We start from the raw sequence: 13,204 nt of genomic DNA, 5'->3' as shown, positions 1-13,204 counted from the left end.
TGTCCAGAAGGACATCAGGGTCAAGTGTCGAATTACTTCAATCCAAGAGTACAAAATCCAATCCAAGACTACAAAGACAGAGAGCTGTTTGGCATCTGTGTTGGCTCTAAGATCATTTTACCGCTTTAACTAAGGCGGTCTCTGTGCTTTGGTGGGCACCTAAACCAGATTTGAATTTTTCAAAAATACAGTTGGCACTTTAATTTTGCTGTTTGAAAACCAATTTTTGATAAACAATGGAAGGTTGTAGAATGACCAAAAAATTGCTAAGAGCTGAAGAATCTAGATTACTTTTCTTCAGAATGGGTTTCACCTTTTAGTGCAGTGTATAAAATGCCTGTGAACAGGGAGTGATTTAGCAATAGCTTGTACTTCTTCAGATATGCAATTAAAAACTGTATTTGAAGGTGGTGGGGATAGGATCGAGAAGACCCGTAGAAGGCTTGAATTGTGACGTCACTTTCCTGAGCATGTCTGTGTCAACCAGGGAACATAACTCCATAGTGCCTTTGTGTTGTAGGCTATGGCACATATCAAACTTCTCATGAGGCCTTGCTTGACTGATACCCAGCTTACTGTTTGCCATCTTGTCTCTGAAATATACTGCAAACTCATCACATTTAGATGTGGAGGAAAGTTGACATAGTTTTGCGGGGGTAGGATGAATCAGGCCATCAATAGTAAAGACGAGCGAAAAAAAATTAATCAAATTGTATTTGAAAGTATTTAACACTTACTTCAAGTACTATTTTCAAATACCTGGGTTAAATGCATGGGAGTGTCTGAGTCGGTGTATGAGTATTTTCAAATACTTTCCAAGTTTCTTTCCAAATACATTAACCTTTATCTGAAGAAAAAAAACAATTAGTTTATGGGAATACTTGTATTGAAAAGTAATTTTAAAAACAGTGCATTCTGAAAGTTTTCAGACCCCTTGACTTTTACCACAATTTGTTAAGTTACAGCCTTATTATAAAATTGATTAAATAGTTTTTTCCCCCTCATCAATCTACACACACTACCCAATAATGACAAAGCAAAAACGGGTTTGTATACATTTCTGCAAATTTATTACAAAAAAAAAAAACATTTACGTAAGTATTCAGACCCTTTATCCAGTACTTTGTTGAAGCACCTTTGGCAACAACGCTACAAGCTTGGTACAGCTGTATTTGGGGAGCTTCTCCCATTCTTCTCTGCAGTTCCTCTCAAGTTATGTCTGGTTGGACGGGGAGCGCCGCTGTACAGCTATTCTCAGGTCTCTCCAGAGATGTTTATTCGGGTTCAAGTCCGGGCTCTGACTGGGCCACTCAAGGACATTGAGACTTGTCCCAAAGACACTCCTGCATTGTCTTCAATGCTGCAGACATTTCTTCTTACCCTTCCACAGATCTGTGCCTCGACACAATCCTGTCTCAGAGCTCTACGGAGAATTCCTTGGACTTCATGGCTCTGACATACACTATCAACTGTGGGACCTTATATAGACAGCCTTTCCAAATCAATGTCCAATCAATTGAATTTACCACAGGTGGACTCCAATCAAGTTGTAGAAACATCTCAAGGATGATCAATGGAAACAGGATGCACCTGAGCTCAGTTTGGAGTCTCATAGCAAAGGGTCTGAATACTTATGTAAATAATGTATTTTTTATACATTTGCAAAAAATTCTAAATACATGTTTTAGCTTTGTCATTATGGTATATTGTGTGTAGATTGAGATTTAAAAAAAAACTTTTTAAAATAAGGCTGTAACGTCACATGTGGAAAAAGTCAAATGGTCTGAATACTTTCCGAATGCACTGTACCTGAGACAGTATTTAAACCCAGGTCTGCACCAGACCTGTGACTGGGGAAGTATCTGTACTCACTGTTATCACTCCCTCCAACCAATCTCTATTTATGTCCTCTCTTCCATCCCTCTCTCTGTCTTCCTCTCTTCCATCCCTCTTTCTGTCTTCCCCCCTCTTCCATCCCTCTCTCTGTCTTCCCCCCTCTTCCATCCCTCTCTCTGTCTTCCCCCCTCTTCCATCTCTCTCTCTCTGTCTTCCCCCCCTCTTCCACCTCTCTCCCTCTGTCTTCCCCCTCTTCCATCTCTCTCCCTCTGTCTTCCCCCTCTTCCATCTCTCTCTCTCTCTGTCTTCCCCCTCTTCCATCCCTCTCTCTCTGTCTTCCCCCCTCTTCCATCCCTCTCTCTCTCTCTGTCTTCCCCCCTCTTCCATCCCTCTCTCTCTCTGTCTTTCCCCCCTCTTCCATCCCTCTCTCTCTCTGTCTTCCCCCCTCTTCCATCTCTCTCTCTCTGTCTTCCCCCCTCTTCCATCTCTCTCTCTCTGTCTTCCCCCCTCTTCCATCCCTCTCTCTCTCTGTCTTCCCCCTCTTCCATCTCTCTCTCTCTGTCTTCCCCCCTCTTCCATCCCTCTCTCTCTCTGTCTTCCCCCTCTTCCATCTCTCTCTCTCTGTCTTCCCCCCCTCTTCCACCTCTCTCCCTCTGTCTTCCCCCTCTTCCATCCCTCTCTCTCTCTGTCTTCCCCCCTCTTCCACCTCTCTCCCTCTGTCTTCCCCCCTCTTCCATCCCTCTCTCCCTCTGTCTTCCCCCCTCTTCCATCCCTCTCTCTCTCTGTCTTCCCCCCTCTTCCATCCCTCTCTCTCTCTGTCTTCCCCCCTCTTCCATCTCTCTCTCTCTGTCTTCCCCCCTCTTCCATCTCTCTCTCTCTGTCTTCCCCCCTCTTCCATCCCTCTCTCTCTGTCTTCCCCCTCTTCCATCCCTCTCTCTCTCTGTCTTCCCCCTCTTCCATCTCTCTCTCTCTGTCTTCCCCCCCTCTTCCATCTCTCTCTCTCTGTCTTCCCCCCTCTTCCATCCCTCTCTCTCTCTCTCTCTCTGTCTTTCCCCCCTCTTCCATCCCTCTCTCTCTCTGTCTTTCCCCCCTCTTCCATCTCTCTCTCTCTGTCTTCCCCCCTCTTCCATCTCTCTCTCTCTGTCTTTCCCCCCTCTTCCATCCCTCTCTCTCTCTGTCTTCCCCCCTCTTCCATCCCTCTCTCTCTCTGTCTTCCCCCCTCTTCCATCTCTCTCTCTCTGTCTTCCCCCTCTTCCATCCCTCTCTCTCTCTGTCTTCCCCCTCTTCCATCTCTCTCTCTCTGTCTTCCCCCCTCTTCCATCCCTCTCTCTCTGTCTTCCCCCTCTTCCATCTCTCTCTCTCTGTCTTCCCCCCCTCTTCCACCTCTCTCCCTCTGTCTTCCCCCTCTTCCATCCCTCTCTCTCTCTGTCTTCCCCCCTCTTCCATCTCTCTCTCTCTGTCTTCCCCCCTCTTCCATCCCTCTCTCTCTCTGTCTTCCCCCCTCTTCCATCCCTCTCTCTCTCTGTCTTCCCCCCTCTTCCATCTCTCTCTCTCTCTGTCTTCCCCCCTCTTCCATCTCTCTCTCTCTGTCTTCCCCCCTCTTCCATCCCTCTCTCTCTGTCTTCCCCCCTCTTCCATCCCTCTCTCTCTCTGTCTTCCCCCTCTTCCATCTCTCTCTCTCTGTCTTCCCCCCTCTTCCATCTCTCTCTCTCTGTCTTCCCCCCTCTTCCATCCCTCTCTCTCTCTCTGTCTTTCCCCCCCTCTTCCATCCCTCTCTCTCTGTCTTTCCCCCCCTCTTCCATCTCTCTCTCTCTGTCTTCCCCCCTCTTCCATCTCTCTCTCTCTCTGTCTTTCCCCTTTCTTCCATCCCTCTCTCTCTCTCTCTGTCTTTCCCCCCTCTTCCATCAATCCCTCTCTCTCTCTGTCTTCCCCCCTCTTCCATCCCTCTCTCACTCTGTCTTCCCCCTCTTCCATCCCTCTCTCTCTCTGTCTTCCCCCTCTTCCATCTCTCTCTCTCTGTCTTTCCCCCCTCTTCCATCCCTCTCTCTCTCTGTCTTTCCCCCCTCTTCCATCCCTCTCTCTCTCTGTCTTCCCCCCTCTTTCATCTCTCTCTCTCTGTCTTTCCCCCCTCTTCCATCTCTCTCTCTCTGTCTTTCCCCCCTCTTCCATCCCTCTCTCTCTCTGTCTTCCCCCCTTCCATCCCTCTCTCTCTCTCTGTCTTCCCCCCCCTCTTCCATCTCTCTCTCTCTGTCTTCCCCCCTCTTTCATCTCTCTCTCTCTGTCTTTCCCCCCTCTTCCATCTCTCTCTCTCTGTCTTCCCCCCTCTTCCATCCCTCTCTCTCTCTCTCTGTCTTTCCCCCCTCTTCCATCCCTCTCTCTTCTCTTCGCGGTCCTTTCCCCCTCTCTTTCCCCCTCTTCCATCTCTCTCTCTCTGTCTTCCCCCCTCTTCCATCTCTCTCTCTCTCTGTCTTTCCCCCCCTCTTCCATCCCTCTCTCTCTCTGTCTTTTCCCCCCTCTTCCATCCCCTCTCTCCTCTGTCTTCCCCCTCTTCCATCCCTCTCTCTCTCTGTCTTCCCCCTCTTCCATCCCTCTCTCTCTCTGTCTTCCCCCTCTTCATCCCGCTCTCTCTCTGTCTTCCCCCCTCTTCCATCCCTCTCTCTCTCTGTCTTCCCCCCTCTTCCATCCCTCTCTCTCTCTGTCTTCCCCCCTCTTCCATCCCTCTCTCTCTCTGTCTTCCCCCCTCTTCCATCCCTCTCTCTCTCTGTCTTCCCCCCTCTTCCATCCCTCTCTCTCTGTCTTCCCCCCTCTTCCATCCCTCTCTCTCTCTGTCTTCCCCCCTCTTCCATCCCTCTCTCTCTCTGGTCTTCCCCCCTCTTCCATCCCTCTCTCTCTCTGTCTTCCCCCCTCTTCCATCCCTCTCTCTCTCTGTCTTCCCCCCTCTTCCATCCCTCTCTCTCTCTGTCTTCCCCCCTCTTCCATCCTCTCTCTCTCTGTCTTCCCCCCTCTTCCATCCCTCTCTCTCTCTCTCTGTCTTTCCCCCCTCTTCCATCCCTCTCTCTCTCTCTCTGTCTTTCCCCCCTCTTCCATCCCTCTCTCTCTCTGTCTTTCCCCCCTCTTCCATCTCTCTCTCTCTGTCTTCCCCCCTCTTCCATCCCTCTCTCTCTCTCTCTGTCTTTCCCCCCTCTCCATCCCTCTCTCTCTCTCTGTCTTTCCCCCCTCTTCCATCCCTCTCTCTCTCTGTCTTTCCCCCCTCTTCCATCTCTCTCTCTCTGTCTTTCCCCCCTCTTCCATCCCTCTCTCTCCCTCTGTCTTTCCCCCCTCTTCCATCCCCTCTCTCTCTCTCTGTCTTCCCCCTCTTCCATCCCCTCTCTCTCTCTGTCTTTCCCCCCTCTTCCATCCCTCTCTCTCTCTGTCTTCCCCCCTCTTCCATCCCTCCTCTCTCTCTGTCTTCCCCCCTCTTCCATCCCTCTCTCTCTCTGTCTTCCCCCCTCTTCCATCCCTCTCTCTCTCTGTCTTCCCCCCCTCTTCCATCCCTCTCTCTCTCTGTCTTCCCCCCTCTTCCATCCCTCTCTCTCTCTGTCTTCCCCCCTCTTCCATCCCTCTCTCTCTCTGTCTTCCCCCCTCTTCCATCCCTCTCTCTCTCTGTCTTCCCCCCTCTTCCATCCCTCTCTCTCTCTGTCTTCCCCCCTCTTACCATCCCTCATCTCTCTCTGTCTTCCCCCTCTTCCATCCCTCTCATCGCTCTCTGTCTTCCCCCCTCTTCATCCCTCGCGTCTCTCTGGTCTTCCCCCCTCTTCCATCCCTCTCTCTCTCTGTCTTCCCCCCTCTTCCATCCCTCTCTCTCTCTGTCTTCCCCCCTCTTCCATCCATCTCTCTCTCTGTCTTCCCCCCTCTTTCATCCCTCTCTCTCTCTGTCTTCCCCCCCTCTTCCATCCCTCTCTCTCTCTGTCTTCCCCCCTCTTCCATCCCTCTCTCTCTCTGTCTTCCCCCCTCGTCCTTTCTCTCCCTCTTCATCTCGTGTCTTCTCCCCCCTCTTCCATCCCTCTCTCTCTCTGTCTTTCCCCCTCTTCCATCCCTCTCTCTCTCTGTCTTCCCCCCTCTTCCATCCCTCTCTCTCTGTCTTCCCCCCTCTTCCATCCCTCTCTCTCTCTGTCTTCCCCCCTCTTCCATCCCTCTCTCTCTCTGTCTTCCCCCCTCTTCCATCCCTCTCTCTCTCTGTCTTCCCCCCTCTTCCATCCCTCTCTCTCTCTGTCTTCCCCCCTCTTCCATCTCTCTCTCTCTGTCTCCCCCTCTTCCATCCCTCTCTCTCTCTCTCTGTCTTTCCCCCCTCTTCCATCCCTCTCTCTCTCTCTCTGTCTTTCCCCCCTCTTCCATCTCTCTCTCTCTGTCTTCCCCCCTCTTCCATCCCTCTCTCTCTCTCTGTCTTTCCCCCCTCTTCCATCCCTCTCTCTCTCTCTGTCTTCCCCCTCTTCCATCCCTCTCTCTCTCTGTCTTCCCCCTCTTCCATCCCTCTCTCTCTCTGTCTTTCCCCCCTCTTCCATCCCTCTCTCTCTCTGTCTTCCCCCCTCTTCCATCTCTCTCTCTCTGTCTTTCCCCCCTCTTCCATCTCTCTCTCTCTGTCTTTCCCCCCTCTTCCATCTCTCTCTCTCTGTCTTCCCCCCTCTTCCATCCCTCTCTCTCTCTGTCTTTCCCCCCCTCTTTAGCTGTGATCCAGTATGAGTTGAAGTGTGGTCTGATCCGGAGACACAACTGTATCTTTGAGGGTGTACCCCGGGCGGGCCATCATCTATACCTGAAGTACGTCTACGTTGAACCCCAAATCTCCACCCAAGGTCACGGCGGGGTCAATCCGTTGCACGAGGTCCGGTCCGATCCCCCCAACCCGCCCCAGGTTGCCTCCCCAGACAGCATGATTGGTGGGAATAACATTTTCCGTCTCCGGTCCATGAATGGGTTTCCAGTACGATGTGTTCTGACCACGGGAGTGCCCGGAATCGGAAACTCTGTGGCGGTCCAGAAGTTCATGCTGGATTGGGCAGAGGGTCGGGCTAATTTGGACATTCAGTTTGTGTTCCCGTTTCCGTTCCGGGAGATGCAGTCGCTGAGGGAGCGGAACATAGTTGAGAAGAAGGACATCAGTATGTTGGAGCTGCTGCAGACGTATCACAACGAGACACGCTCCATGGACTTTCTGGAGCAGCCAGACTGCAAGGTGCTGTTTGTCATGGACGGGATCGACATCTACCAAGGAAATCTCGATTTCAAGGTGCTCACACTCTGACAGGGCTGAGATGAGGTGTTTGGCTATGGAACTGCTCTGTACAGTACCTATAAGATATGTCTCCTTCTCCCTCCTCTCCTCCAGAACACTCCTGTTGTAAGTGACATTGAGGCTGTTATTCCCCTGGACTCCCTGTTGGTAAATCTGATCCGAGGCTCTCTGCTGCCGCAGGCCCTCTTGTGGCTGACTGGGAGACGTGCAGCTACCAATCAGATACCTCCTGAGTACATCCACCGTGTCACTGAGATACAGGGCTACAGGTGTGTGTGGTGTTTAGAGGGTGGTATGGGGAGTTAGGATAGTTTTTGTTTTCCTGGAGTAACTAACCTCTCTAACATCCAATCAGATACCTCCTGAGTACATCCACCGTGTCACTGAGATACAGGGCTACAGGTGTGTGTGATGTTTAGAGGGTGGTATGGGGAGTTAGGATAGTGTTTGTTTTCCTGGAGTAACTAACCTCTCTAACATCCTGAGTTGTTGCAACACAATGATAAGCACTGTGAGACTGAGTGAAACTTAACACTGATATAAAATGCTAACCATTGACTTTTATTGCTGTTTTATTGTCTGTTTATTGTTTTACAGTGACGAGCAGAAGGATAACTATCTGAGCATGCGTTACTCGGACAAGTCTCTGGCTGCTAAGATCATCAGCTACACCAAGCACTCCCGCACCATCTACACCCTGTGTCATATTCCCTTCTGCTGCTGGATGGTTGCCATGGTGTATGAGAGGGGTTTCCGTAACCACGATGACTACGGAGACAAGCCCCCCAAGATTACATCCTTCTTCATCCACTACATGATCATCCAGAACAACCGCAAGCTGGAGAAATACTACGGGCAAAACCCCAACTCACAGGTCTGATCCACCCTCCTAATAATAGAATAGATACAGTGCCTTCGGAAAGTATTCAGACCCCTTAATAACGTTTTCCACATTTTGTTACATTACATTCTTAATTCTAAAATGGATTAAATAAATATAAATCCTCAGCCATCTACACACAATACCCCATAATGACATTACAATACCCCATAATGACATCACAATACCCCATAATGACATCACAATACCCCATAATGACATCACAATACCCCATAATGACATCACAATACCTCATAATATCAAAGCGAAAACAGGGTTAGAAAATTTTGCACATTTCTTAAAAATAAAATAACGCTAGATTTTTTACTTAAGTATTCAGCCCCTTCGCTAGGAGACTCGCTGCATCCTGTTTCCATTCATCATCCTTCAGATGTTTCTACAACATGATTGGAGTCCACCTGTGGTAAATTCAATTTATTGGACATGATTTGGAAAGGCACTCACCTGTCTATAAGGTCCCAAAGTTGACAGTGCATGTCAGAGCAAAAACCAAACCATGAGGTGGAAGGAATTGAGCTCAGAGACAGGATTGTTGAAGCACAGATCTGGGGAAGGGTACCAAATTCTTCAGCTTTGAAGGTCCCCAAGAACACAGTGGCCTCCATCATTCTTAAATGTAAGAAGTTTGGAACCACCAAGACTCTTCCTAGACCTGGCCACCCGGCCAAACTGAGCAATCAGGGGAGAAGGGCCTTGGTCAGAGAGGTGACCAAGAACCCGATGGTCACTCTGACAGAGCTCCTCTGTGTAGATGGGAGAACCTTCCAGAAGGACAACCATCTCTACAGCACTCCACCAATCAGGCCTTTATGGTAGTGACCAGACAGAAGCCACTCCTCAGTAAAAGGCACATGACAGCCCACTTGGAGTTTGCCAAAAGGTACCTAAGGGACTCTCGGACCATGAGAAACAAGATTCTCTGGTCTCATGAAACCAAGATTGAACTCTTTGGCCTGAATGCCAAGCGTCACGTCTGGAGGGAAACTGGCACCATCCCTACGGTGAAGCATGGTGGTGGCAGCATCATGCTGTGGGGATGTTTTTCAGTGGCAGGGACCGGGAGACTAGTCAGGATTGAGGCAAAGATGAAAGGTGCAAAGTAGAGAGAGATACTTGAAGGAAAACCTGCTCAGGACCTCCGACTGGGGCGAAGGTTCACCTTCCAACAGGACAACGACCCTCAGCACACAGGTCTCTGAATGTGCCAGAGCCCGGACTTGAACCCGATCGAACATCTCTGGAGAGACCTGAAAATAGCTGTGCAGCGACGCTCCCCATCCAACCAGACAGAGCTTGAGAGGATCTGCAGAGAAGAATGGGAGAAACTCCCCAAATACAGGTGTGCCAAGCTTGTAGCGTCATACCCAAGAAGACTCTAACTGCCAAAAGTGCTTGAACAATGTACTGAGTAAAGGATCTGAATACTTATGTAAATGTGACATTTCAGTTTTTTATTTTTAATAAATTAGCAAACATTTCTAAACCTGTTTTTGCTTTGTCATTATGGGGTATTGTGTGTAGATTGATGAGGGGGGAAAAAACGATTTAATCAATTTTAGAATAAGGCTGTAACGTAACGAAATGTGGAAAAAGCCAAGAGCTCTGAATACTTACCGAAGGCACTGTATGCCATTTGGCAGACGCTTTTATCCAAAGTTACTTAGTCACGGGTGTATACATTTTATGTATGGTGGCCCTGGGAATTTTACCCACAATCCTAGCATTGCAAGCACCAATTTTCTACCAGCTGAGCTACAGAGGACCTCCTCCCTAATGTTGGCTTACTCATCTTACCTGCTAGTTGTGTACTAGGTCTTACGTACAGTATAGACTTAGTCAGACATTTTTTTCCCGATGCTAAACGTCTCTAAAAAGTCTCAGGGTCTGGTCCCAGGAGTTTGATTTTTGTTTAGAGTGTTCTCCATGTTATGATGTCATATGACATTGGTTTAGGTTGTGTTCTGGTGGTGTGTTTACTGTGTAAGGTATCTTTTGAACCTGGAAGAAATACAAATATATTATTACTGTATTATTCCTATAAGCAGAAATGGACGGAAATGGACAAAGTGTTCATGTTGAAGCTGGGTCGCCTGGCTCTGACGCTGTTGGATAGTAACCGCTCTGTGTTCTATGAAGAGGACCTGAATGAGCACAGTCTGCTGGTGAAGGAGGTGGCCTGGTGTTCGGGCCTGTGCACTGAGCTTCCCAGGGCGAATACCAAAGACAAGCGGGTCTTCTGCTTCACACACCTGAGCTTCCTGGTGGGTTGGACTTCCTGTCACATGACTTTACTTCTCTTGATTTGAGGTATCATTATTGAGACTGACAGATGTCATAATGAATGTGTTCTTATCATCAGGAGTTCATGGCTGCACATTATGTATGGCTCACCTTCCGTCTGGAGGAGCGGAACGTTCTAGACCAGTCCCACCGCGTCTCCAAGCTGTTCAAGGAGCACACTCTGGTGGACATGTACCGCAAAGCCGTTGACCGTTACCTCAGTGCTCCTGTCGGCCAGTACGACCTGTTCCTGCGCTTCCTGTGTGGCTTGTCCACGACGCTCAATGACGGTCTGCTCCGAGGGCTGCTGTTCCCCCATAACGCCCCTCCACTGAAAGGTCTGGAGGACGTGGTCAGGCTGCTGACCAAGAGGAAGGACGGCGCAGGGTCAGAGAGACAGACCAACCTTAGCGAATGCCTCAGGGAGCTGGAAACGTCTGAGGACTGAACAGTCTCCTGCTGTTAGCAAACATGTTTGATCATTTGTCTCTGATGCACTGAACTCTGTGTTGTAAAATGAAAGGTAATGCGACTAAAGTATTGGTGTAGTCTCTGTGCCCCGCTGAAGCCAAAACGCTGAACATTCTGTGTGTCTCATCCAACTAGCAGACAGACCGAGAGAAAGAGAAGGCATAAATCACAAATGTGTCTTACCAGAAAGAGTTAATCATTGTGTCTGAACAAACTCCGTGACTGTGCTGAGTCTGTAAGGACTGATGTATAACCCATTAACTAGCAGTCAAGATAACGACCACAGTGCTTGTTAGACTTGTGTGGCCAACAGCCTGTTCGTCCTCTACTGAACAACATGACACACTGGAGGACGGATACAGACAGTAGGGATCCTAGCTACAGAATCTGTCATGTATTGCTTCTCCATCACTGACACTAGCCAGTTATACTTTCAGTTGTAGTAGAATCAGGTTTTTAGTTAACATTTTAATTATTCCTTTAATTAACACACTTGATGGAAAGGGAGTGTTTATATGTGCACACCTTTATGAGTGTTTAAAATGACATGTCTGTGTGTGTTTTGTGGTTTGGGTATTGGGGTGAAAGGTGTACAGTAGAGCTGGGAGATAGGAAAAAACATTATCCATATCACAATAAATCAAATCAAATCAAATGTATTTATATAGCCCTTCGTACATCAGCTGATATCTCAAAGCGCTGTACAGAAACCCAGCCTAAAACCCCAAACAGCAAGCAATGCAGGTGTAGAAGCATGGTGGCTAGGAAAAACTCCCTAGGAAAAACTCCCTAGAAAGGCAAAAACCTAGGAAGAAACCTAGAGAGGAACCAGGCTATGAGGGGTGGCCAGTCCTCTTCTGGCTGTGCAGGGTGGATATTATAACAGAACATGGTCAAGATGTTAACATGTTCATAAATGACCAGCATGGTCAAATAATAATAATCATAGTAGTTGTCGAGGGTGCAATAAGCACGTCCGGTGAACAGGTCAGGGTTCCATAGCCGCAGGCAGAACAGTTGAAACTGGAGCAGCAGCACGGCCAGGTGGACTGGGGACAGCAAGGAGTCATCATGCCAGGTAGTCCTGAGGCATGGTCCTAGGGCTCAGGTCCTCCGAGAGAAAGAGAGAATTAGAGAGAGCATATTTAAATTCACACAGGACACCGGATAAGACAAGAGAAATACTCCAGATGTAACAGACTGACCCTAGCCCCCCGACACATAAACTACTGCAGCATAAATACTGGAGGCTGAGACAGGAGGGATCAGAAGACACTGTGGCCCCATCCGATGATACCCCCGGACAGGGCCAAACAGGCAGGATATAACCCCACCCACTTTGCCAAAGCACAGCCCCCACACCACTAGAGGGATGTCTCCAACCACCAACTTACCGTCCTAAGACAAGGCCGAGTATAGCCCACAACGATCTCCGCCATGGCACAACCCGAGGGGGTTCAGAAATAACTGTCTGAATGATCAGATAATGATGAATTGAACCCTGTTTATCCAGTTAGTTCTTTAGATTACGCTTAACATGGCTGACCCCAATTAGTCGACTGGTCCATTGTTTGGTTGTTAAGCTGTTGTCGACTGAGATTTGTTTTCGTTGAGCAGTAACAAATATATATATATATTTGCACCTATCCCAGTGAACTAATCCATTGCTGAGGCCTAGACCAAAAGCCAATTTATGCTTGATTCAAAAAGGTGGTGGAGCCTCCAGAGGCCAAATCGAGCTCTATACCGCTTCACTATGCCCCTCCCAAATGTTGTAACAATGTGGAGGGCTCTGTATAGCTCCACGTTGACATGATTGGTTGACGGTAGGTGAGGGTGGTACATCCTGTATAAGCACACTCCCTTGACAACAGCTCTGCACTGCTCCGCAAGGTGTATGAATGTCCTGACTTCTGCTGAGGCCGTTCTTGCCCTGACTTCTGCTGAGGCCGTTCTTGCCCTGACTTCTGCTGAGGCCGTTCTTGCCCTGACTTCTGCTGAGGCCGTTCTTGCCCTGACTTCTGCCGAGGCCGTTCTTGCCCTGACTTCTGCTGCATGGCCAATGCAGACGTCAGATTGACCATGCACCCAGATGCACAATGCACTTCTCTCTCCACAATGCACTTCTTTCCCGCCAATTTGTGCACATTTGTTTCATAACTTCATTGTGTGAATTGTTTGGGTTTGATTGTTAGTGTATATCACTTCCCCATATCACCAGCAGTATGTTTACTATTAATTCCTATGATTTCTAATCCACAATGTTTGTTACTTTGATTACGGTAATTATTTTAATGCATTGAATATTATTCCGCTAGTCCTGTTCTCATTGTCGGAGTGGACACATTGTTTGCAGAGTGCACAACCTATGCTACACTTGTGAGAATTTTTGGGGGGTTTATTTCAGTCCATTTATGAGTTTTGTTAATTCAATTTTGTCATTG

The 13,204-nt window shown here is 48.6% G+C and overlaps 1 protein-coding gene across 2 annotated transcripts in view; it reads left to right on the top strand.

Moving 5' to 3' along the window:
• The window catches only part of nlrc3l (NLR family, CARD domain containing 3-like), a 20,274-nt gene extending 8,855 nt beyond the window's left edge, over positions 1-11,419 (top strand). The window contains exons 8-13 of one of the 2 annotated variants that reach the window (XM_029715845.1): positions 6,540-7,102; positions 7,202-7,330; positions 7,464-7,510; positions 7,706-7,982; positions 10,055-10,270; positions 10,369-11,419. In XM_029715845.1, the coding sequence (XP_029571705.1) occupies positions 6,540-7,102; positions 7,202-7,330; positions 7,464-7,510; positions 7,706-7,982; positions 10,055-10,270; positions 10,369-10,737 (1,601 nt within the window). In that variant the 3' untranslated portion in view covers positions 10,738-11,419. Of the gene's footprint in view, positions 1-6,539; positions 7,103-7,201; positions 7,378-7,463; positions 7,511-7,705; positions 7,983-10,054; positions 10,271-10,368 lie in introns of both variants that reach the window. The other variant, XM_029715844.1, reaches the window with a different exon arrangement.
• Positions 11,420-13,204: the final 1,785 nt, after the last annotated feature.

The sequence above is a fragment of the Salmo trutta genome, chromosome 26 (genome assembly GCF_901001165.1).
Source record: "Salmo trutta chromosome 26, fSalTru1.1, whole genome shotgun sequence".
Taxonomy (NCBI): domain Eukaryota; kingdom Metazoa; phylum Chordata; class Actinopteri; order Salmoniformes; family Salmonidae; genus Salmo; species Salmo trutta.
This window is presented reverse-complemented; position numbering and strand designations above follow the sequence as displayed.